Source organism: Armigeres subalbatus, chromosome 3, assembly GCF_024139115.2.
Source record: "Armigeres subalbatus isolate Guangzhou_Male chromosome 3, GZ_Asu_2, whole genome shotgun sequence".
Classification (NCBI taxonomy): Eukaryota; Metazoa; Arthropoda; class Insecta; order Diptera; family Culicidae; genus Armigeres; species Armigeres subalbatus.
The window spans coordinates 206051248-206075387 of NC_085141.1; the positions used below are offsets into that span (position 1 = coordinate 206051248).

A 24140-nucleotide genomic window follows, 5' to 3' on the forward strand; every position below is an offset into this window, starting at 1 on the left:
ATCCAGAAGAAATTAGTAAAAGTAGAAAGAAACTCCATCAGGAATTTATCCGGAAATCGCTCCACAATTTTATCCGGAAGTTAATTCCGAAAATGCTCTGAATATTTCTTCAAGTATTACACAATAAGTTTTGAATCTCTACAGGGTATTCTTTAAAAAGAAATTTGGAAGAATCACACGTAGAAATTTAGTTAAAAAATCCGGTGGAATTTTAACCAAATACTCAGTAAAAAATTCAGGGGATACTCGTTATACACATACATAAACAAGGAGATGATTAAATTTACAAACCAATTGGATTTTGAAGTTTCTCGCTGATAATAATCGTAATTCTATTATTGAAGACATTTGAAGACATTTTTAAAAGACTGTGAAGACATTTGAAAATATCATCTGGCCTCCCTGGACACGACCGACACCGAGTCGATGAAGAGCAAGATGAGCTGAAGCTGAGTGCTGAGTGAGTGTTGCAGAGTTTGAGTTTACAAGAAAATCAATCAGTCGTTAGTCAATCTTTGCGAAAGTCATACGCGACTGTGAAGTGCGGTTTCTTTTCATTTTTACACAACCAGTGCTCTGTGAGAGTTGATAATCTTGTTTTACATTCCTGTGTTTGTGCAATAAGAAGAAATTTTGCAGCACAAAATGCCTACCTATCACAAGCCTGAATCGAAGACCATCCAAGAGCTGAAAGACATCGCCCATAAACTGCGTATTCACTCGATTACCTCGACTCAGGCATCCAAATCCGGGTAAGTGGCCAGATAGCGAACCAATAATGTTGTCGTCAAGTTTGGACCACATGGATTATAGTTCGATGTGGTGAGAGCTTCCGGAGCCCAATGTGGTGTGCGAGTCTTCCGTCAGGAAGAATCCAGGAATACGGAAAAGAAAACACCGGTTACCGGCGAATGTGGTAAATTAAAAAAGAAATGAGGTGCCCTTCATCGTGGCTCTCAGGGCAGAGTGTCAGCTCCGATGACCGGTCTTATGCATTGTTTGCCATTGCCACAATGAGTTGTAGATAATGAAGTGTGTACAATAATAATATTTAGTACCTACGTATTTCATACTACCGGCCGGCGACTGTAAAGATCACAAACGTGGGTGTGTTCAGATCTCCGCACAAATGAAGGAAAGAATGTTTTTATTTTCTGAATTCTGAAGGAATAAGATAAATATTCTAGCGTGGCATAAGTGATATTCTACGTACATAAATGCTTTTTTTCCAGGAATGCATAGCTTCCATTTATTACATAATTCATAATTTTATTCACTTTGCAATGGCTTTTCAAACCACTACCCAACTAATATCTGGGTAAGTTCATGTATTTCGATACTAATTGCATTACGTTTTCAAATAAACTTGCTAACCTTTCTAATTAATATTCAGTTATTTATTGAAGGCTTTCGTTGCCTGAGCCAACAAGTGTACAACACTGTTCCCAAGAGTTCGTTAGTGGTTCCCTCGTGACAGCAATGATAAGCTGTTTGTAGATAGGATGTAGTTTTGCTAATAAATTAAAGTATATATATTTTTGATAATTCTCTAAAATAGTAGATGATTCTCTCCCATCCTACATGGAATACGCACGCTACTGTAGTAAGCGTCGAACGAAAGTATTTACCTAACTGATGTAGGCTTCTCCTATCAGTGCTGTTTTTTTTTTATACATCGTCTCTTCCAAAGGTTAGAACCGCTCGTAGGTACCGAGAGCAAAGAAAAACGGTTCTCCATTCCTCATTATATTTAGTGTAGTGTACGACTACTAAAGTTGCTACAGCTAGAGGTCAAAGGTAGGTCGAACGGACGAGTCTGTGGAGAATTATTTACAAGGCGCGATTGAAATTGGATTGGAGTTACGATCGACGAACGGCTTTGCTCTATGATGTAATCGAAGTCGTTCACTTTTACTTTTGCTGCGTGACGGACCCTAACCGGCTGGTTTGGGCTCAACTCGACAAGTATTGACATAAGTACGGAATCTGCGATACAGATTTTCTACACCAGATGAAAGATCAATGATTTATGTCTTTTTGGTCATTTCAGTGATGAACTCTAATTTTAGGAAAAATCACGAAAACAATTTTTTCGACATGTAACTTTTTGAGCCTTGTCATTATCAACATATACCTATCTGTTTCTATTTTTTACTTTAATTTCTTCATTTTACTTAGGGTTTTAGTAATTTTTACAAACATGTTAAATTCGATTTGAATACGATCAGTGCTATTCTGATGCTATGTTTAAATTGTGAAGTGGATAACATGTGAACGTATCATCAAGATAGCCTAAAAGTAATTTAGAATCCAATAAGTTTGAGCAAGTTCAAACATCATATATAGTGAATTAATCCTAACGTGATAGTGTTGACTATATGTTCGACATTGAATGCACTAAAGCCTTAATCTTGCTTACAATCTTACAGTAAATCATATTTTTGATTGTCGTAGTACAGCTTGACAAATGCATTCGCCCATGGCTCATGTATCAAATTGGCGGAGGTTTATTAAAGGGGTGGTTCATAATCAATGAATCAAAAGCAAAGGTTGGTTTCTTACCCATACCTACTGTATCATCCAGGTGTTTATTTTTTTTGGTTTGGCAACATTTTTTTTTAAATTTATATTTCAATTTAAATCAAGGATTGCCGATTTCGCTCTCAAACTCAATCAATAGTAAACGACGATAAACGAGGGCTATATATCTCAATTATAGCAAGTAATGTAAATAAGTTTATCGTAACCTGATATGAGGCGAAAAACACGGAATCAAGTAAAATTTAAATCATGTGTTTATCATAGAGTAAAGCTCAACACCGTACTGCTATTCGTTTTTAATTAAATTGCTTTTAGATTTTTTGAGAAGAGTTGAAAAAAATACCCGTATCCTTTCCCGCCCATTTGTTTCCCTTTCTTGCACAACAATGTTGTACCGAAAGGCTATAATATGATCACTCAAAAAACGAACTTCTTCTCATGCACCATATAAACGCATATCATCTTGATATGGCGAATGTAAGAGTTTGTGCATATCACATTCACAGCTTTGTTATCTAGGGGAAAAATCACGAAGTGCGGATTAGTTGGTAGGTATTTCACAAGAGTTCCTGAACTTTTGTGACATTTTCCGAACAAAGTTGATGATTGTTTACGTTTCTGCTAGATATTTTGTTTGACTTTTGTAGATGAGATATTTCAATTTATTTATTTCGTCAAACATAAAGTAGACTACATTAAGATAGAGCACATTGTTGCTACACGGGGATGGATCCACCTAGAAATCCATTTTAAGAGCAGTAGCTAATATAGATAGTAGAATCTATAGATGAGCGAAAGCATGGCTGAGTCGATTTTTTTGCCCGTGCACACGCGCGTATGACGTCACAGCCCTTAACGTTTCCATTGAAATCGTGACGTCATGCTCGTTTGGAGACACGTTTGACAGTTCGTTTGGAGACAGAGGATTTATCTTCGCTCATCTATATATTCCACTATCTATAGTAGCTAATGGTTATCTTTGGTTTCGTTGTCCAACGTTATACCCAGAGTCTACACTGTGCCACCAAAGTACTCTTTAATGGGTAAAAAAGTACCCATTATGAAGTAAAATAGTTCAACTCATTAATGAGTAAACCGCATAAACGTCAAAACCAGGAGTATTTTTTACCCATTACGCGATTTTCAAAAATTGTGGAATGGGTAAAAATTATGCATTTTAAATTCAATTTTCATGCTTAGTAATTGGAAGAGGAAGTTTGGTATAAATAATAGTAGTAAAGTAAAACTCTCGAAATCAATGAAGAAAATCTAATTTATTATAATGTTCATTATTTGTCATTTGTTTTCTTTAGAGCACTACAGCGGGTGACCGATACACAAACATTATATTCAATAGTATACATATGCGTATTACTGCGAATCCTGCGAACGCCTTGCCATGTTCCTTGTCTTCCTCTGAGGTGCCTCGCCCTAGTGAGAAAGTAGCATATCGAATCGGGCGAGTCCAGTAAGCAGGATCTAATCGCAGCTGAAATTGAATCCGAAATCAAAACAGAACATATTTTTACAAATTTATTTGAGGCTTACCCTTTCGAGATGACTTCCGAGCTGCTTCTGCAAAACTACCTGATCCTTAACACCACCCGAGTGTCCGAAAAGGCCTCGAACCGTCGCTCACGAGTGCAGTTCATTTTAGAAGAAGCTCTGACGCAGATCCCGCTCGGGAGAAGCTGATTCCGCTTCGATAGCAGCCGGACATTTGATGATGCAAGAGATATCACTTGAGCAACCAGCATATCCCTGGTGACATTAGCTTCGCATTCTCCATTCGGAAGTCTTCACCAAATACTGCAGCGCTATCACGATGAAGGCCAATTTATTTCCTGTTCAATAACACAATTTGAAAGGATTCACAATTTACTGAATATAAATTATCAAAAGGAATATGAATAAAACTTACCTTTTAGTTTAATTCCCACAAACAAATTTTCGCTGCGCTTCCACATCAAGTGCGTAACGTTTTCATTGCGCGTCAACTAAATTTTCACCCATTAATGGGTAAATATTCGGAGGTGTAAAATGGGCATAATTTACTCATAACAAGAAATTAAAAAATAACCATTATTTTGACAACTCCATATGTCATCAAATAATGTGTATTTTTACCACCGACAAACCGACGGGCCTCTCTGATTCCAAAATTGGCAAAAAAAATTACAATCGTTTTACTCCGAGTGTAGTAACTCGTTCTGTCATTACTGACTTTAACGTTCTTTGGATAGAAAAAGTCAAGAAAAAGAAAAAGCAAAATGCGCGCAATCCACCAACTGGTCAACGTAAACATTATATGCACGTTTCAAACAATCTACACAGCGATGAAGATAAAAATAACCTAGCAATAGAAATTTTTTTTCGATGCTTAAATCGACATTTAAGTCTTTACGATCATTACACACATTTTTGAAAATCGAATGTTTTTCATTTGACTAACGAATCCTATCATAAAACTCTTGATATTTATAATATCGAATATTGATTATTACGTGGAAGCTGGTGAAATAAATTAAAGAGTGCATGACCAAATTTGCCCGCACATTTGTGAGAGCTGTTGTGTAAACCATCGCACAGATGGAGCTAGGTAATGAAAGGAGAGTAATTGCCAAGAAATTTAAAGAACTGTATATGGGAAGGCACGTCGGTTTGTCGGTGTTTTTACCACATTAATGGGTAATGTCGAGTTCACAGTGTATTATATATAGAGTTACGTATAGATAGTAGAATCTATAGATGAGCGAAAGCATGGCTGAGTCGATTTTTTTGCCCGTGCACACGCGCGTATGACGTCACAGCCCTTAACGTTTCCATTGAAATCGTGACGTCATGCTCGTTTGGAGACACGTTTGACAGTTCGTTTGGAGACAGAGGATTTATCTTCGCTCATCTATATATTCCACTATCTATAGAGTTACGCAAAGAGTGAAGCCAAATCTACCTATTGAACTGTCAAACCGTCTACCTATCGAGCAAAGTAAACAAATGCTTGTTGGTAAGGCGGAAGTATTGTTATCGCCTAATGATTATTATGGCGAATTAAAACGCATGAATTGAAATGTATTAGATTTGTTCTAGAAACAGCTTAAAAAAAACTTCAATACACCCCCAAATAAAGTAGCAACAAGAAACTCACGTGTTTGCACTCTGTGGGTGACTTGGTTATCAAATTAAAAAGCTTTAGCAGTGAACACTCCCGTGAAGTCACTTTAGGGGTTGAACAAAAATGAAAGTTGCAAACACAATAACAAGAAGATCATTCAGAATAAGTGTAAGAAGATCCTCTTTGCGCAACTCTATATAATAGACTCTGGTTATACCGTGCTGTGCCCTTATACCGTTCACCTAAGGCAATGCGCTATGCCTAAAAACTCTATGAAACAGCCGTTAAGTATTTTGAAGCTGCAATTTTGCTACATGGTGTCATTTTGTATAAATACATTTGAAAATAAAATATGTTGGGACGCATTATTAACACACTTAAGGACACTCGATACGGAAGAAATAGCGCACAACTGTCATTTTTTATATTTCAGTGGTGTGCCTTTGAAAACTCGAGTGCGCATCATGACGCATGGCTGTGCTAATGGTGCGCACTACTCACGATCTAGTTGCGACTAGACCTGTGCGCCGGTCATATCATCGGCGGCGGCGGCGTGGTGGTCACTTTTGCCCCGGCGGCGGCGGCGTCACGGCGGCGCGCCGTTGACTTTTATCGGCGGCGGCGGCGGCGGCGTGAACCGGCGTGGATGAAAAAATCAATGGCTGAAAAAATCAATTTTACCGTGGACTTTTGGATAACGGGGTTTGATTCACACGGTAGGCATCGCCCTTATAAAAACCGACTTCAGTGGATTAAAATTGCAATATTCTGCGTTTGCCGATCATCAAACAGCACATTCAAAATAGTCAATTGCCGGCGATACTAATCAATACCTGATTTCAAAATGTCATTTGAATTACCGCTATTTTGTTACTCTTTGATTTTGATTAATCAAATTTTAACAATAATTTCGGTGTCATAGAGCAAATTGGTAATAACTTTTTTCAAAAGTTATTTCAAATTTAGGATTTAGATGCACTTCAGTCGTTTTGATCTTAAAATAACTAAGTTTCCAAAAAAATCTAATATTTTCCTGAAATTTGCCTAAATATGCCAACAAAGCATTTGGTGGAGTTTCTGAAAGAATTTCTGGAGGAAATTATATTTTTTTTAATTCCTACAGGCATTTCTCAGTAAATTTCATTAGGAATTCCTTCGTAAAATCCTATGACAATGTCTGCAGAATATTTGTATTTAAGAAAGAATAATCCATTCAAGTTCTCTTTGGGAAATTCCTTTAGTAAAACATAAAATATATTCATTCGGAAATTTATTAAAGAATGAACTTTTTTCTGATGGAATTCCCAAGAGAATTTTCTAAAGGACTTTCCGAGAAAATTCCTGAAGTAGTGTGGAAAGTGTAGTAGGAACCTTTTAAGAAAATTTTGAGCAAATCCCCATAGACATTTCGAAGGAATTCCTAACAGTATTTCCAAAATGCATCAGCGGCTGCTTCCGCATCTTCCTCGATTGCACACCACAGAGCCAACATCATGTTCCAGGTTCTCTGCAAGTTCTTTTGCTGGTCTCTCTTCCTGCATACGCACTACATGTCCAACCCACTGTAATCTGCCTTATTTTATCAACCTGCCTATGTCTGCATTTTTGTATACTTGGTTTAACTCGTGGTTCATTCATTCGTCTGCTCCATTTACCATTTTCCACCACGCTGCCAAGTATTGAGCACAGTATTTTCAACTCAAACACTTTGAGAATTTTATAATCTGTATCTTTTAAGGTCCATGATTCATGGACTGGACGAATCAACGATGTGTACAGAGCTAGTTTTGTCAGTGTCTGTAGCTTCATGAAGTTGCAAAAGAATTTTCTGGAGGAATTACCCTGAGAAATTCTATATTAAATTGCTTAAAGTAGTTTTGGAAGAATTCCTATGGGAATTTCTGGAACAATTATTGTCAAGGAACTTTCTAAGGAATTCCGAAGGAATATCAATTTGATTTTCAAAGAAAATCCAAAGCAAAATTCCGAAGCTGACAGAAATTTCCGAAGTAATCCGTTAATAAATTTCTGAAGGAGTTTTTAGAGATTTTTTTTGGAATTTTGAAACAATTTCCTAAGGAACTCCTAAAACATTCTCTGTAGATATTTCAAAAAGAAGGATTTTCAGAAGGTATATCCGAATTTCTGAACGAAGTCTTGACGGAATGTCCAAAGGAATTTTCGGAGATATCTAAGACTGTCAGAAGTTTCTTCAGCAGCTACTTTGAAAAAAACCTTCAGGGACTTCTACGAATATTCCTTCAGGAACTTGTTCGGGATTTCTTAAGGAAATTTCGTCCTAGAACTTTTCAAGGAATTCCAAAAGAGTTCTTAGAAGAATTTCTTGAGGAATTTTCTGGAAAACACCTTAACGATTTCCCAAGGTTTTCTTAAACAAATTTCTGAAGGAACTTTTTCCGAACTAATTCCTGAGAGAAATTTCAGAATATAGCTGAGAGAATTTTCGAAAGACTTTCTGGATTTCGTTTTCGGAGGAGTTTTTGTAGAACTTCTTGAGGTAATATCCGAGGGAATTCCTGGACGAATCTCCATAGGATTTTTTGGAGAATTACAAAAAAAATCCTGGAGAAATCTAGGAACTACTTCAGAAATACCAGTAGGCATTTCCTCTGAAATTCTATTAGATATTTCTTCATAAATTCCTTTGAGAATTCCTCCGGAAATTCCTTCAAATATACCTTCAGAAATTCCTTGAGGGGTTGTCAATAAACCACGTAGACTCTTGAGGGGGAAGAGGTTCAAAAAAGCCTACGTCAGTCTACGAAGGGGGGCGGGGGTATACGAAAAGTCTACGTAGACTTTTTTATTTTATTTTTTTCGTAAAACATTTCATACAGCAGCTTTGTGCGAAAGTTCACTTGTTAGATTTTTTTTCGATTTTTCCGTTTTTTTGCAAGATTTTACCGAAATAATCTCTTGAATCTCTTATAGATTTCACTGAAGTAATAATCTGAACTACGGCTTAAAAATATCATGATTTCAGAAGCAAATTCTTCTGTGTTGAGCAGGAAAATTCTCCAAAGTATTCTATTAAAAATTTCGAAAAAATTTCATAATTTCCACTCATTTGATTTTCGGCAGGAACTTCTTTAGAAACTACAAGTGATTCTCTAGAATTTACACTAGGAATTATGTCGCACTTCGAAATTTTTTTTTAAGAATTTACAAAGGAAGCATTTTGGAATATCCAAGAAGAAGTCTTTGGAATTTCCAAAAGACATTCTTTGGAACTTGTAAAGGGAATTCTCCGAAATTTCCGTGAGAAATTCTTCAGAATTTGCACTGAAGATTTTCTGGGAAGTCCCCGGGAAATTTTTCTCAATTTCTGAAATTCTGGGAACTTTCGCGAGGAATTCTTTGGACATACGTATAAGCGAAATTCTTCGAAATTTAACGGCAATTTCTTCGGCAGTTCTAATGAAAATTCTTTGGAATTTTCGATGGAAAAATAAATTGTTGAAAACTTTATTGGAATTTCCCACCAAAAACTCTTTGAGTTTTCACAAAAAAATTATTGCTATTCTTGTAAGAAAGCATTTGTAATTTTCATGAAAATTTATTCTATTTTTTTACGATAAATTCACCACAAATTCAACTGAAATCCTCCATAATTTTCACCGAAAATTATCTGGAAAACTCTTTGGAATGTCCATAGGATTTTTTTTCAATTTCTTCAGGAAATCGCTCCTACTTTGCAAGAGAAATGTCAAAATATCGTAGGAAACCTTTAGCATGGTTACAACGGGAAATAATTCAAAATTTTCACGGAAAATTACTCGACATTTTAAAGGGAAAAATTTTGGAATTTAGAAAAAATTCATGAGATTTCAACGGAATGGAATTTTCAAGAAAAATATCGGAATTATCACGGAGAGTCCTTTGGCGTCTACCTGGATACTTTGAAGGTTATCAATCGGGAAATTCTACGGAATTTCTACGACAAACTTTTTGGAATGTAGACTTGACGTTCTCGGAATTTCAACTCGAAATTTTCCGAAATTCTGAAAATTCTTGGGTTTTCTACAAATTTGAACCGGCATGAAGAATTATAATTCAGATGCGTGACAGATTTTAAAGAGTGGCGCGCCTATGCAAGTGCCGGTGGCGGTGGCACACACCTCTAGGAGGAATCAAATAAAACAGAAATTAAATTAATTGGCTGCGAGATTTGGTTTCAGGAGCTATGGACAGAGGATTGAATTTGATTTCGTTTTGAATTTTTAATTGATATTGAGTTGGATTTTGTAAGGTTTAAAAATTTTAAGTTTTTACAATAGATTTGAAAATGGATTTGTATATCTGAATTGCTGAAAACGTGGTTGATTGAAAAATTTCGTTGAATAATCTAAAAAAAACTCCACCAATAATTCCTTTGGATATTGCATCAGGGATTTCTTCATAAGTTTCTTCCAGGATATCCATTGAAAATTAATTAGATAATGCAATAGTTTCGGTTGCTAATTGAATTTTTGGAAATAAAACAAATAAATTAAACAACCAACACAGAAAAAATCTGAAGGTATTACTAAAAGAATTTCGTAAAGAACCCATGAAGGCATTTTCGATGGAATTCCTGCACAGTGTTGTAAAATGTCATTTGCATTCTTTTTCATATTTTTTCCAGAACTTTTTTCAGTAGTTAGCTATTAACTATCAAGTATGACGAACTTATAGCGCTTATATGTGGCTACAACTTTGTCTAACAAGTAATTGCTGTAAATTTGTAATCTGGGGCGTGAGAGGCAAAATATCATTCAAATGACAATATGTCAAATGACACGTGACATTTTGGAGAGATTTCACTCTCTAGCCTCAGATGTTATATTTAGAGTAATATACCTTTCGACAAAAATATAGCACTACTCAAGCGTTATGCGTGCATCTAAAATTTTGAAGTAAATTTGGCTTACGAAGAAAGTTATGAACAAATTAGTCAAATGACATACAGGTGATATTTTACAAGCCTGTAATCCTGCAGGAAGTTCTGGAAGAATTCTCTGAAAATATTTTAAAGGAATTGCTGGAAGAAGTTCTGAAGCAATTCCTTAAGAAAATTAGGAAGAAATACCTTATGCAATCTCTGGAAGAATTTATTGGAGGAATTCATAGAATAACTGCCGAAGAAATTCATGAGGAGGTAAATTGAAGAGTTCCTAAACAGTTTTTGAAGAAACTCCAAATGGAATTTCTTGAGAAATTTATTAAGAAATATCCGGAGGAATCGCTAAAGAAACTTCCGAAGGAATTCCTTAACGATTCTCCTAAGGAATTCTTAACAACATTTTCGTAGAAATTACTGAAACAATTTTTTGTATGCATTCCATAAGGAATTTCCTGAAGAAATTCGTGAAGGATTTTCTGAAGAAATCCGTAATGGAATTTCTGAAAGAATTTTCGGAGAAATTTTGTAAGACATTTCCGGAAGAATACATAAAGTAATTTTCTAAGGTTTTTTTTATTGAAACTTTACGGAGGAATATCTGGAGGAATGTACTAGGAAATATACCAAGTGGTTTTGGCGCTTTGGGGATGTATTTAAGCCTTAACAAAAGCTTATGTGCCACAACAAACATAATTTGCGAGTCACCTACAGGCAGTGTTGTCTTACACTCTGTGCAAGAAATTCTGCTCTTTGATTTTACTCCATCTAAACGATGGACATTAAGAAAATTCAAATAGCTTTTTATTAGTTGCACTTACTTAGTTAAGATTGTAAAATCGTTTGCATGGAGTAAAATCAAAGAGCAGATTTTTTTACACAGAGTATAGGACAACACTTCCTACAGATTTAAGTGCCCGACTGAATGAGGCTTTGGTATAGACGAATTCCAAAGACCATTTCAACATTTTTTGTATTATTCTACTTAGGGTCGATTCCTTCACCTCCGCTTAGGCCTTAAACCATGTTTAAGCGTATGGGTAAGCACCGCTTAAGTGTAAACCGGAGGTGAAGAAATTGGCCCATAGTAGATTAAATCTACTAGATACAGCCTAATTCAAATTCACATCTAATCAACCAACCAATTCATTATCCAATGTTTGTCACCACACTGTCTTAGAGAGACCATCACTTGACGTAGATTTGAAATTGAATTCTGACGAGTTCTACCTCAACAACATTCTAACAACTAACTTAAAACAACAACAATCATAACACGAGTTTAGTACTATTCCAATCAATTCCACCACGTTGTATTGTCTTACAAATACGTATTTCGTCTCTGTAAGGCCATCTTCAGTGTCTCTCATTTTACTCGACTCGACTCAAGTTAATTAAATTTTTTTATTGCGATTAGTCATCGGCGTGGCAAAATTATGATCAGTGGCGCGCCGACCCAAAATCGCCGGCGGCGGCGGCGTGAGTAAAACCACCGGCGGCGGCGGCGCGGCGCGGCGGCGCACAGGTCTAGTTGCGACTTCAGAAGCTCAACAAATCGAGTTTTCTAATTATTATGTTTTAGCTGAAAGCTTTATAGCTCACGGTTCCCAAGTGTATTTCATTTTCTCCAAATTTAAAAGAAACTGACTTTTGTCAACTAATCACAAAATAATCCGAATATTCTAAATTGTATTAGGTGTTTGAATAAAAAAGACAGAATAATCTGAGCAAATTTGCCGAGGTCATTCGGCCTTATGTGCTTTTGGCCTTTTGTGCATTCGGCCTTTTTTTGCTTTCGGCCTTTCATAGTAGACCTGTTCTGATGCCGTCGGTAGTCCTTCACTCAAATTGATATCGTATGTCTATTGCATCTAAGTGTAGTAGCGTTCGACTTTGTCCCGCACACTCCCCGATCAATGATGCATAACAAAATTATAACAAGGGGAGTTATTTATTTCAGAAAAATATTTTAACAAAATATGTTATAAATTTTGCTGATTAGTTGTTAAAATAACAAAAATTATATCAAAAATACCTCTAGCCGTAACACAATTAAAACAGAGGTTGATACCTTCATATCAACATTATAACAAACGTTGATATAATTTGTCTGTACAAAAATCTGCTTTCAAGGTAATTGCCTGCAACTGAAAGAAGACATCATCTGGACTTACAGCTGACATTATTTGGTCAGCATTTTCATAAGTTTGAACGGAAGCAATGGGATAACGGCTTGAAGCATCGACATGAGTCATCAGTTTACCACTTTGGTGTTGGATCTAGAGATGTCGCAAATTAATCGATTACTTGGATTAATCGTTGTGATAATCGATTAATTTTGAATCGATTACTTCCCAACGATTAATCGATTCAATAATCGACATAAATCAAGAGTAATCGATTAGTTACTAATCGATTAATCGGGATTTTACGACAACGCTTAGATGTCGATTACTTCGTTTAATCGATTCATCTATGTGATAATCGATTAATTTCAAATCGATTACTACTCAACGGTGAATCGATTCAATAATCGCCAAGAATCGAAAGTAGTCGATTAGTTACTAATCGATTAATCGAGTGTTTACGACATCTCTAGGGATCGTGTAGTGGTAGTTCTCCAATTCCAAAGCCCATCGAGCTATCCTCGCATTGAGACTCTTTCGATTTAGAGTCATAGTTAAAGAATTACAGTCAGTTATTATTCTGAATGATGCCTTCAAAATATATGCGGAACTTACGGAGAGAGTAGATAATTGCCACAGTTTCCAATTCGAAACTATGGTAGCGTGATTCTGCGGCACTTGTACGGCGCGAGAAATATGCATCTGAATGCCACTTCCCATCTGCCTGTTTTTGCAACAATACTCCACCGAAACCTTCGGAGCTAGCATCACAATGCAACTCGGTTTCTCTATCAGGACAGTAAAAACGGACGACGGAAATATGAGAACAGACCAAGGCATTTGCTCACTTCTTTGGTATCGGACGGGTATGGCAAGCCCTTAATAGCCTCTAAATGAGTATTATTAGGGCGAATTCCATTCGTATTGACTGTAAAACCAAACAGCTCGATTTGAGTGTAACAAAATAAACACTTCTTGAATTTGATTTCAAGTCTATACTCTGCCAGACGTCGCATAACCCGGCTCAATAGGTGTATGTGTTCATCAATAGTGTTTGTCGCCAACGTAACATCATCCAAATATACCGTAACGGATCCTTCTTTCAAAAATGGCTCAAGCACTCTGTTAATAAATCGCTGGAACACTGCTGTTGCATTCCGCGACCCAAACGGCATTTTAACATACTCGTACTGCCCACTCGGAGTAACAAAAGAGGTGAACGGAATTGTCTCTTCAGAAACATTGACTTGATGAAACCCATGTTTCATATCCAGTACCGTAAATAGGCTGACCAGATCATTTCGGTAATAAAACGGGACAAACGCAATTGCAAAACGGGATATATCAATGGGATATTTATGGGCTTCATTTTCCATGTCAGAAGTTAGAGAAAAATTTACACACAGTTTTTATTTCTGCAGCTCGGCAAAAATCCGCACAGCCGTGCGCCAGCAAAATGGAAAACTGATATCCCGGCAAAAATGACGTTTGTTAGCTGATTTTCGGCAACTTAGACAGAAATCTCGGGAAAAAAAGGTTTACTGGGAGTTCGGTCTGGATAACTTAAAATACGTTGTTTCAAAGCTACATCTCTCAAACCTGTTGCCAACCTAACTCTGATAGCAGTATCTTTAAATTCGCCGTAAGCACAACGCTCCGAATGAATTTTTAAAGCCAGTAAAAATCCTCAACGGGTTCGTCCAAATCTTGAAAACGCTGATTGAAATTTATTCTTTGGCATACACTAGATGCCGTTTTGTCCAACTTTGCTTTTAGCTTCTCAACCATAACGACCAACAAACTGCAAGTAAATCTCCGGTGGGAAATAATTTCCGCAGCTCGAAGTAAAGGAAAGAACCACTCAAAGTTATAAAGTGAGATTTAGAGATCATTCTCGTCAATCTAATTTGCAAAAAAAAAAATAACTCCAAGCGCTCTACCCAATGCGTAAATGAAGTGGCGGGAAGATTCAATCGTGGTGATAAAAGATATCTACATTGTACGTATCCAAATCACTTTTAAATATAACACAATAAGTAATTGTTATTAAATTTAATGGGTAAAAATTAATAAACAAAAGAAAGTAATTTGGCATTGTTAATCTGGAATAATAGAATATATCAAGCATAATTTTTCATAACGACGTATGAGGATTCGAGAAATCCTTTGCAGAAAGTTGGCAAAACTTTTTCTAAAATTGTTTTAAAACTAAATCTTTTTTCAATACTTTTTTCCGCTGGCATGCGTCATTACATGACACGTAATAAGCGTGCTTCACATCAAATCTCAGTTCATTGAAATTCACTGTGAAAAACGATAAAATTATTCATACACCGGTATGCTGCACGCACGTCGGTGTACATTGGTCGGTTTTCCATAGTGCACGATTGACGCAACTGCAGTTTTGTTTTGTTTTGCTTTTTTTGGTACATAGGTCGCTCTTAGTTCCCATAAGTTAAAGCGACGTATGTAACAGTGAGACTTCAAAAATAGATTTTTCACATACGTCGATTCGTAAAAAGATTGAATTAAAGAATTTTAAGATCTGAAATCAGTAAAATCGATGCGTATTATATAAAGCCGCGTGTGATTGTCACGTTATATTAAAAACCTCGTTTTGTTTACTTTTGTTACATACGTCGTTATGAAAAATTATGCTTGATATATTTTAAATGACTCACCCTATCCTTCCAAACTAGGTCCAGCGTTTCCGCTTCCACTCACCATCGTCGGGATGATACCGGTAATGATTCCTCTGTGGCTTCTGTCGTAAACCCAGTAATCGTCCGTTATTAGTATGGCCGTATAGCCTAAGTTTTCTGCTTTTCGCTTCCTGACTCGGAACGAAAAGAGCAGGTACAAATAATTACCGCCAACGTTGCAGAAATGTTGTCTAAATTTCCAGAAATCCAGCGAAGACAGGGAGCAAGTGCAATGTCTACCACACTAGGCGAGAATAAAAAAGAAACAATTAGAATAAAACAAAAACAGTTTCTTTCAAAAACACGTTCGATTCTAAACAGAATGGGGGTTGCCTTAAAATACACCTTTCGTTCTTAACTACACCTTTTGTTCTGCGTACAAAATTAATATTGTTAGTATTTTTGCACCGTCCACTACGCTACTCACTTCATGAGAGGGAGTGAGAAAACTACCTAATATTGAGTTAAAAATTTGAACTTCGTACTCAAAGTTGAGTTCTTTAAACTTTTTTTTTAGGTTCTTTATTTTTTCTGTGTATGGCTATAAGCTGCCATAGCAGCCCGCGGTCAATCGCACCTACCAAAATATACACCATCTACGATCCGGATAGAATCGAACAAGGGCCCATTGTGGGGCAGGGGCACTCTACATGTGAAGTCCTCGTACTGTGCCTCGATGAGGGCGATGATTTTCTCAGGTACCCCCTTTGCGTCTCAGGGCGCCCCACATATTCTGGTGATTGAGATAGTTGAAAGCTTTATCGTAGTCAATGAATACCAAGTGAAGAGACTCTTGGAATTCATTGACTTGTTCCAGAATTATACGGAGCGTGATAATATTGTCCACACAGGATCATCCGGCATGCTGCCGCCGGAGAGTCGGATCGATCTTTTTTTTTAATCCAGGCTAGGATATAACTTCACATAGAACTTTGAACACGGTACACAGCAACATAATGACTCGCCAGTTATCGCTTACAGTCAGGTCACCCTTTTTGGGCACCTTCACGAAGATACCACACACTTAGTTTTTATTTCTGCAGCTCGGCAAAAATCCGCACAGCCGTGCGCCAGCAAAATAATGAACTGAAATTCCGGCAAAAATGATGTTTGTTAGCTGATTTTCAGCAAATTATTTGCTGGTTTTCAGCTACTTTGACAGAAATCTCGGCAAAACACATGTTTGCTGAAGCACGTCTGTGTGAATCTTGATAAAAGTTGACCATTTTGCTGAGATCCGGCAAAAAAAAGTTTGCAGATATTACGAAATAAGCGATGCCGTCGATTTCTGGCTGGCGATGAAGTCTGTCCATTGAATATCAAAATAAGTTGTATGGTGGACTTCTAGTGCGAAGGTTTTTCTACAACTTTGCCTAATAGTTCGTTATTAAAATTCAACTAATAACGGAGTTAGAGCGCTAGTTGCAGTAACTTAAACTAAATGATTGAAATTTTGTTATCATTTAGTCTAAGTTACTGAAACTATAACTATAACTGCGTTACTAGTGGAATTCAAACAACGAACCATAAGGCAGAGTTGTAGGAAAACCTTCGCACTAGAAGTCCACCATATAACATATTTTGATATGCAGCTTCTGGACTGTGCTATTGACAAACTACTAAATGATCGAACGCAAATTACTGAATGATCGTTAACATCCTTGTCCAGTTCTTCAATGAATGACCGTTTCACCGTGACATCTTGGCAGCAATCAGTGTGTGTTGAACCGTCATCCAACTCTCTCTTCGCGCTATGCGTAGGCGTATTTCGCCGATGATATTCGGATCATGCAGATGGAGTCGATTTGATTTTATGTAAAGCCGTCACGGGAGATCCAGACACGTGACCTTGTGAACCGGTATTACCACCGAAATCTGCGAACAACAGCTCTTCGTATGCGCTCATTTCATTTCTCTAAGACCATGGCGTTCCATGATGCGCTCATGGTTCGAGTTGTCGAAACCGATCTTCGTATTGAAGTTGCCCATACAGATCTTGATATCACCCTTCGGAATTCTATCCTCGACGGGATTGAGTTGGCTGTAGAAGTACTCTTTGACTTGCAGACAGGTAGCATCGGTTGGCGTATAACATTGGATTATAAATAGTAAGGTTTCGAACATGTGTTCTAAATCTTGCAACGAATATCCTCTCATTTATATTATTTATTTATTCAGACTAAGGCCGAAGTGGCCTGTGCGGTATATAAGAGTCTTCTCCATTCGGCTCGGTCCATGGCTACACGTCGACCACCACGCAGTCTACGGAGGGTCCGCAAGTCATCTTCCACCTTGCCCGCTGTGCACCTCGCCTTCTTTTGCCCGTCGGATCGTTGTCGAGAACCATTTTAACCGGGTTACTGTCCGACATTCTGGCTACGTACCCGGCCCACCGCAGTCGTCCGATTTTCGCGGTGTGAACGATGGATGGTTCTCCCAGCAGCTCATGCAACTCGTGGTTCATGCTCCTCCTCCACCAATATCGAAGCTATGAGATGAAGTCCAGGAGCAGTTACCCTATCTAGTGGATTTGCAAAATGTGAAGCCCGACCATCTCTAGTCCAGTGAAATACTTCATTGTTGTTGTCTTCCTTGTGTACGTTTATTATTTTTATTTTTACCTTTTTCGTATACTGAGCGCATGTATTAAATGCAAAAAAACGAAACTTTGGTATGCATCGTCGGTTATCAGGTCCTGGAAAAAACAGTTCACCCTAAATTTGCACTCACGCACGAAGTCATAAACATATCCCGCTATTTATGTATCTTGGTGGGCCCTCCTTAGCCGTGCGGTAAGATGCGCGGCTACAAAGCAAGACCATGCTGAGGGTGGCTGGGTTTGATTCCCGGTACCGGGCTAGACTGTTTTCGGATTGGAAATTGTCTCGACTTTCCTGGGCATAAAAGTATCATCGTGTTAGCCTTATGATATACGAATGCAAAAATGGTAACTAGGCTTAGAAACCTCGCAGTTAATAACTGTGGAAGTGCTTAATGAACACTAAGCTGTGAGGTGGCTCTGTCCCAGTGTGGGGATGTAATGCCAATAGGAAGAAGAATAAGATGTCTTGCTTATCACTTCTGCTGCGAAAGGCAAATCACTGCTTAGTTATTTACGTTTGCAAAGATAACTAATCGCATTGAAGGGGCAGAATGAAAAGATATTTTAGTTACAAGATAAACATTGTCGCTGTCGTCGCTGTCCGGAATATCTTTTGCTGACGAGGATAGGGGATCTAAATGTCAATGAAGGAAAAATACATACGATTTGACAGTTAGGTACCACACATGTTTCGGACAGCAGAAAAAAAGGGAACCGAAGCGACCATCTTATCTGGTAACTAAAATATCTTTTACATAATGGTTTTGCTTTACCTTTTCTTCACCTTTACACATGTCTAACAATTTAGATGAAGGCCTGTCTTCAGTTGTTGCTATACAATTCTTCTTGCTATCAACTCACCGATACCCGTTCCAAGTGGTCGATCACATAACGTGCCATACGCAATGATTATACATTATCATTTTTTATAAGTCGAGTCAATTTTGTTAACACTATACTTATCAGCTTTCGTTTATTGTCTATTTCAGCCATCCTACGTCATGTGCGTCGATTGCCGAAATCATGTCGGTGTTGTTTTTCAACACGATGCGCTACAAAATATCAGCCCCCCGCGATGCCTCTTCGGATCGGTTCATTCTTTCGAAGGGTCACGCTGCACCTATCCTGTACGCCGCATGGGCGGAGGCTGGCCTCTTTCCGGTCAGTGATTTGTCGAATCTGCGAAAAATTGATTCCGATCTGGAGGGTCACCCAACGCCTCGTTTGAACTTTGTCGATGTCGGTACCGGTTCTCTGGGCCAAGGAGTGGCCGTTGCCTGCGGTATGTCCTACATTGGCAAGAACATCGACAAGGCGGATTACAGAACCTATGTGTTGGTTGGAGATGGAGAATCCGCTGAAGGCTCCATTTGGGAATCGCTGCATTTCGCTGGTTATTACAAGCTGGATAATTTGTGTGTAATCTTCGACGTTAACCGCCTTGGACAATCGGAACCAACATCACTGCAGCATCAAATGGAAGTGTATCGCAAGCGTTTGGATGCTTTCGGTTTCAATGCAATCGTAGTCGATGGCCACGATGTAGAGGAACTGTGCAAAGCGTTCTACGAAGCTTCCGTTACCAAGGATCGCCCAACTGCTGTCATCGCCAAAACTTTTAAGGGTAAACACTTCCCCAACATCGAGGATTTGGAAAACTGGCATGGAAAGCCTCTTGGTGAGTGCGCCAACGGGGTGATTGAACATCTGCAGACATTGATTCGCAACGGTGGTCCTCTGCAGATTGCTCCTCCCTCGCCACAAAAGGAGGGAGCTAAGAAGGTTAATATCAGCAATGTACAACTTGCTACTCCTCCGGCTTATAAACTCGGGGAATCTGTTGCTACTCGTTTGGCTTATGGAACAGCCCTGGCAAAGATTGCGATGAACAACGATCGTGTTATTGCTTTGGATGGTGACACAAAGAATTCAACTTACTCGGACAAGTTGCGCAAAGCTTTCCCAGAACGGTTCATCGAGTGCTTCATTGCTGAGCAAAACTTAGTTGGTGTGGCTATCGGAGCCGCTTGTCGTGACCGTTCGATTGCGTTTGTGTCCACTTTTGCCACTTTCTTTACGCGAGCTTTCGATCAGATTCGAATGGGAGCTATCTCTCAGACGAACGTCAACTTTGTTGGATCCCATTGCGGTGTTAGCATTGGAGAGGACGGACCCAGTCAAATGGGTCTAGAAGATATTGCCATGTTCCGCACAATTCCTGGCAGTACCGTGTTTTATCCTTCAGATGCCGTTAGTACCGAGCGTGCCGTTGAGTTAGCTGCCAACACTAAGGGAGTGTGTTTCATTCGTACTTCTAGACCGAACACTGCGGTACTGTACGAAAACAACGAGCCATTCCAGGTAAGAATTGGCATATGAATGCTTATCGATATTTAACGAAAAATACTTCTTTACACAGATTGGCAAAGCTAAGGTAGTGAAACAGTCTGCGAATGATACAGTTCTGTTGATCGGAGCTGGAGTGACTCTATACGAAGCTTTGAATGCAGCCACTGAGCTGGAAAAATCCGGCGTACATGCTCGAGTGTTGGATTTGTTTACCATCAAACCTATCGACAAGGCAGCAATTGTCAAGAACGCTGCCCAGTGTGGAGGACGCATCGTTGTTGTTGAAGATCACTACAAGTAAGTTCCCATCAGTTGGCCGGCATACATAAACGTAGAAGCTAATATGCACTTTTAAACTTACAGGCAAGGTGGCATTGGTGAGGCTGTACTTTCGGCCGTCGCTGACCAGCGTAACGTGGTCGTCAAACATTTGGGAGTTGATAAGGTACCACGCTCGGGACCGCCAACTGTTCTCATCGACATGTTCGGCATTTCCGCCCGTTGCATCGTTGCTGCTGTCAACGATATTCTCAAATTGTAAAACTGTTGAACTCTTCAAGAGCCACCGACTGTTGCGCATATCCAGCCTATTGTGGCTTTGCCAGAAAAACTTGTTTATCAATTTTCAAATGTTGCCGTTAAAAAGATGGGCACATCTCCACATTCCCTACCCTGAATCTTATGGTACGCTACCATTCCTTAAGTTTTGCCTTATGTTCCTTAGTGGGTAAGTTGAATCACATATTATAAGCATAAAGTTTCCTTTTCATATGTTTCCGATTGAGAATTGGTACGTTTACTTCTTATGACTTTATATACTGTTTTTGCTTTTCGTACAAAATATTTTACAATAAAATTATCATCGAAGTATATCAACATTTATTTTGTTTTTCTTGAATGGCTTTTTGTGGAATCCTTTTATAGACGTTTGATTTGTCTAGATTTGCATCCTAAGTAGTCACTTGTATGTAGAGGAATAATCTCAAACTTTTCCTACAATATATTGATATACGAAATTCCAGCCAATAGACTTGTGGAAACGACCTTCTCTTTAAAAAATATCTTGTTTTATTAGTATAGTCGAATCTTTGAATTATTTCAGGCTAAATTTGTCAAAGAACCCCCATTTTTGGAGCCTTTAACTATTTTAAAAATCAAAAAAAAAATGAAAAAAAACAAACAGTAAAACGGAATTTTGCTAAAAATTTAGCCTTAAATTAAATGTGATTAAATTAAGTTTTCCCACCAAAACATTTTGTTTGCTCAGTTGATTTTTTAGCACATGAAAATCTCGAACAACGACTTTTTCCCATTATTCCGTTAGAATACTCTTCGAAATTGGCAAATGAATTGGTAACACGGTGGACAGCGGCTTTTTTTCCAGAGTCGAGTCGAGACTTATGTCTATAATCACTAAACGCACATTCCTTCATTTCATTTAGCTTATAATTCCACATGTACATATTGGAATTGCAATCGTTTTCTCTAGTCCGCCTGTAACGTGAAAATCTCTGCGTTTTTGCTATCAGAAAACAATCCAATCTCTTCGGCCAATAAATCTCATCTAAATGTCCTCGGAAAGTCCAGGATTCAGATAAGATGCGACTATTCTAAACCACATGATACTTCGGTCAATACAATCATAGAAGAAGAAGCTAACCCTGAGTGCTCAAAACGTCAAAAAATGAGTCACTCGAACATGAGTTCTTCCTTTCAAAATAACATCTACAGTGAATTACCTGACGATGCTTGAAGATTGAGGACAGGGAGAAACTTCGAGCTACTTCAAGCTCTCATTGGACAGCACTAATTCTTTCAACAAACTATCTCCGCTCTGAAACGCGAAGGTATTCAGTTCCACAGTTATGTTCCGGCTGAAGAAGTCCCTGTGAAGATTATCCTCTCAGGACTACCGCTATTTGATCTCAATGATCTGAGTGAAGAGTTGAAGAATCACGGAGTAAACCTACTGGAAGTGAAAGTATTCTCTGAGAAAAAGAACAGCGTAGATGACAGTGTTCTGTATCTCTTGCATTTCCGAGACGGGTCGGTAAAGCTACAAGACCTTAGGCAGACCCGGGCACTTTTCAATGTGATCGTGAAGTGGAGACCCTTTGTGAAAAAGAAGTCAGATGTCGTTCAATGCCATCGTTGACAACGTTTTGGCCATGGCAAAACAAATTGCAACATGATTCCACTATGTGTTAAATGTGGTGAACGACACGAGACTAATCAGTGTAAACTAACGGTGAAAGCAAGGCTTAGTGACAGTGATCGCTCCAATCGATCCCACATTAAATGTGCAAACTGCAGCGGAAATCACTCCGCAAACTTCCGTGGATGCCCAGCCAGGAAATCGTACCTGAAATCGATTGAAGATCGTGCATGTGCTAATCGTAAGCTACAAGCTCCAGCGGCCCGTGTACAACATCAGTACTCCAGTTCCGCACAACATCCGCGAACAATCGCCAAACAAGGTCGTCCTCTTTACTCGGAAGTGACTCGCAATAGTGGCGAACCAATGACCGAGGCTATGGAATCGAACTTATTCTCCCTAACGGAATTTCTATGACTGGCCCGGGACATGTTTCTATGCCTGGCCCTGGACATGTTTTTTTTGCAAGCATGCAAAAACAAGCAAGAACAATGTGGTGTATGCCACCCTAATGAATACTCATAGGCACTGAATATATACAATGTATTATATTGTTAAGATTGGAAATAAACAATGCGAGCAGAAGCTCGTTCTTCTTTTGGTGAGAACCGTTGACTAAGTAACACGCTTTTCTATATTATTCTAGAAGAAAGTCTTAAGGTCCAATTTATAATTATAAAAGGTTTAAACTACTTTCAACAAACATACAAAAAGCTTATACATAAAAAACAATTCTCAGCTCTGTCTGAAATACATTTATAATGCCTGTCCAAATTAAATTAAAAATGCTCAATTGGAACGGAAGATCTATTCTTCACGAGCAACTTGAATTCTTTGATTTCCTAACCTATCATGAAATTGACGTGGCTGCTGTATCTGAAACATGGTTGAAATCGTCGAACTCTTTCATGCATCCAAGTTATACCTTCGTTCGAAGAGACAGACAAAGTGAAGATGCCGAAAGGGGCGGAGGAGTAATGCTGTCAGTCCGCAAAGGGATTGTTTTCAAGCAAATCGACCTATCTACGCGCGTCATTGAAGCAGTTGGAATACTTATAGAATGTCACGCACAGATATGTATTGTAGAAACAACAATATTTCGGGTCAACTTCAACAATAAATATTGTTAGCTCAGGGCTAATAATATTTACCGTTTGAGTTAATCCAGAATATTGTTGTTTCTACAATCAAAATATTTAGAGTTCAATCTTTCGCTATTGTTGAATCAACAATATTATTGTTAAAATAATTTTAACTGCATTGTTGATTCAATATATGGATACGATAGATTCAACAATATAATATTGTTGAAATAAAAATCATTTATATCTAGCTTTTATTTTTTTCAATTTAGAAGAAAAATAAACAAACCGAATGAATGTTAAGTAAATTATTTATTTTTAAATCAAATGGTCATATTCAAATTTTTCAATTGTGGCAAATCTGTTGATGCTGCTGATGATCTGTAGGATGTACAATTGTATCAATGAAGACAATCCTGAAAATAAGATATTGTTATGAACCTATTTATGATTTAGCTTTCAAGGTAAAAATTACATCTTTATTCACCAGCACATTTTCGCCATATGTTTATTGGAAAACATAAAGTTATTCTCAGCAACGCTTCGCAATGTAGCTTCCTTCATTTTT

At 38.0% G+C, this 24140-nt stretch overlaps 1 protein-coding gene and 1 long non-coding RNA gene across 2 annotated transcripts; one reads left to right on the top strand and one right to left on the bottom strand.

Annotated features, from left to right (window-relative positions):
• The first annotated feature begins 489 nt into the window (after positions 1 to 489).
• LOC134227447 (transketolase-like protein 2) lies at positions 490 to 20988 on the top strand. Its single transcript, XM_062708950.1, has 4 exons — positions 490 to 752; positions 18976 to 20347; positions 20406 to 20632; positions 20699 to 20988. The coding sequence occupies exons 1-4, from the start codon at positions 646 to 648 to the stop codon at positions 20874 to 20876; spliced, it is 1884 nt and encodes a 627-aa protein (XP_062564934.1). The 5' UTR covers positions 490 to 645; the 3' UTR covers positions 20877 to 20988.
• On the bottom strand, positions 3827 to 4547 carry LOC134227448 (uncharacterized). The gene is made up of 3 exons (XR_009983675.1): positions 4463 to 4547; positions 4090 to 4385; positions 3827 to 4030 (listed from the first exon to the last, which is right to left on the bottom strand). It is a non-coding gene; the product is annotated as an uncharacterized LOC134227448 (long non-coding RNA).
• Positions 20989 to 24140: the final 3152 nt, after the last annotated feature.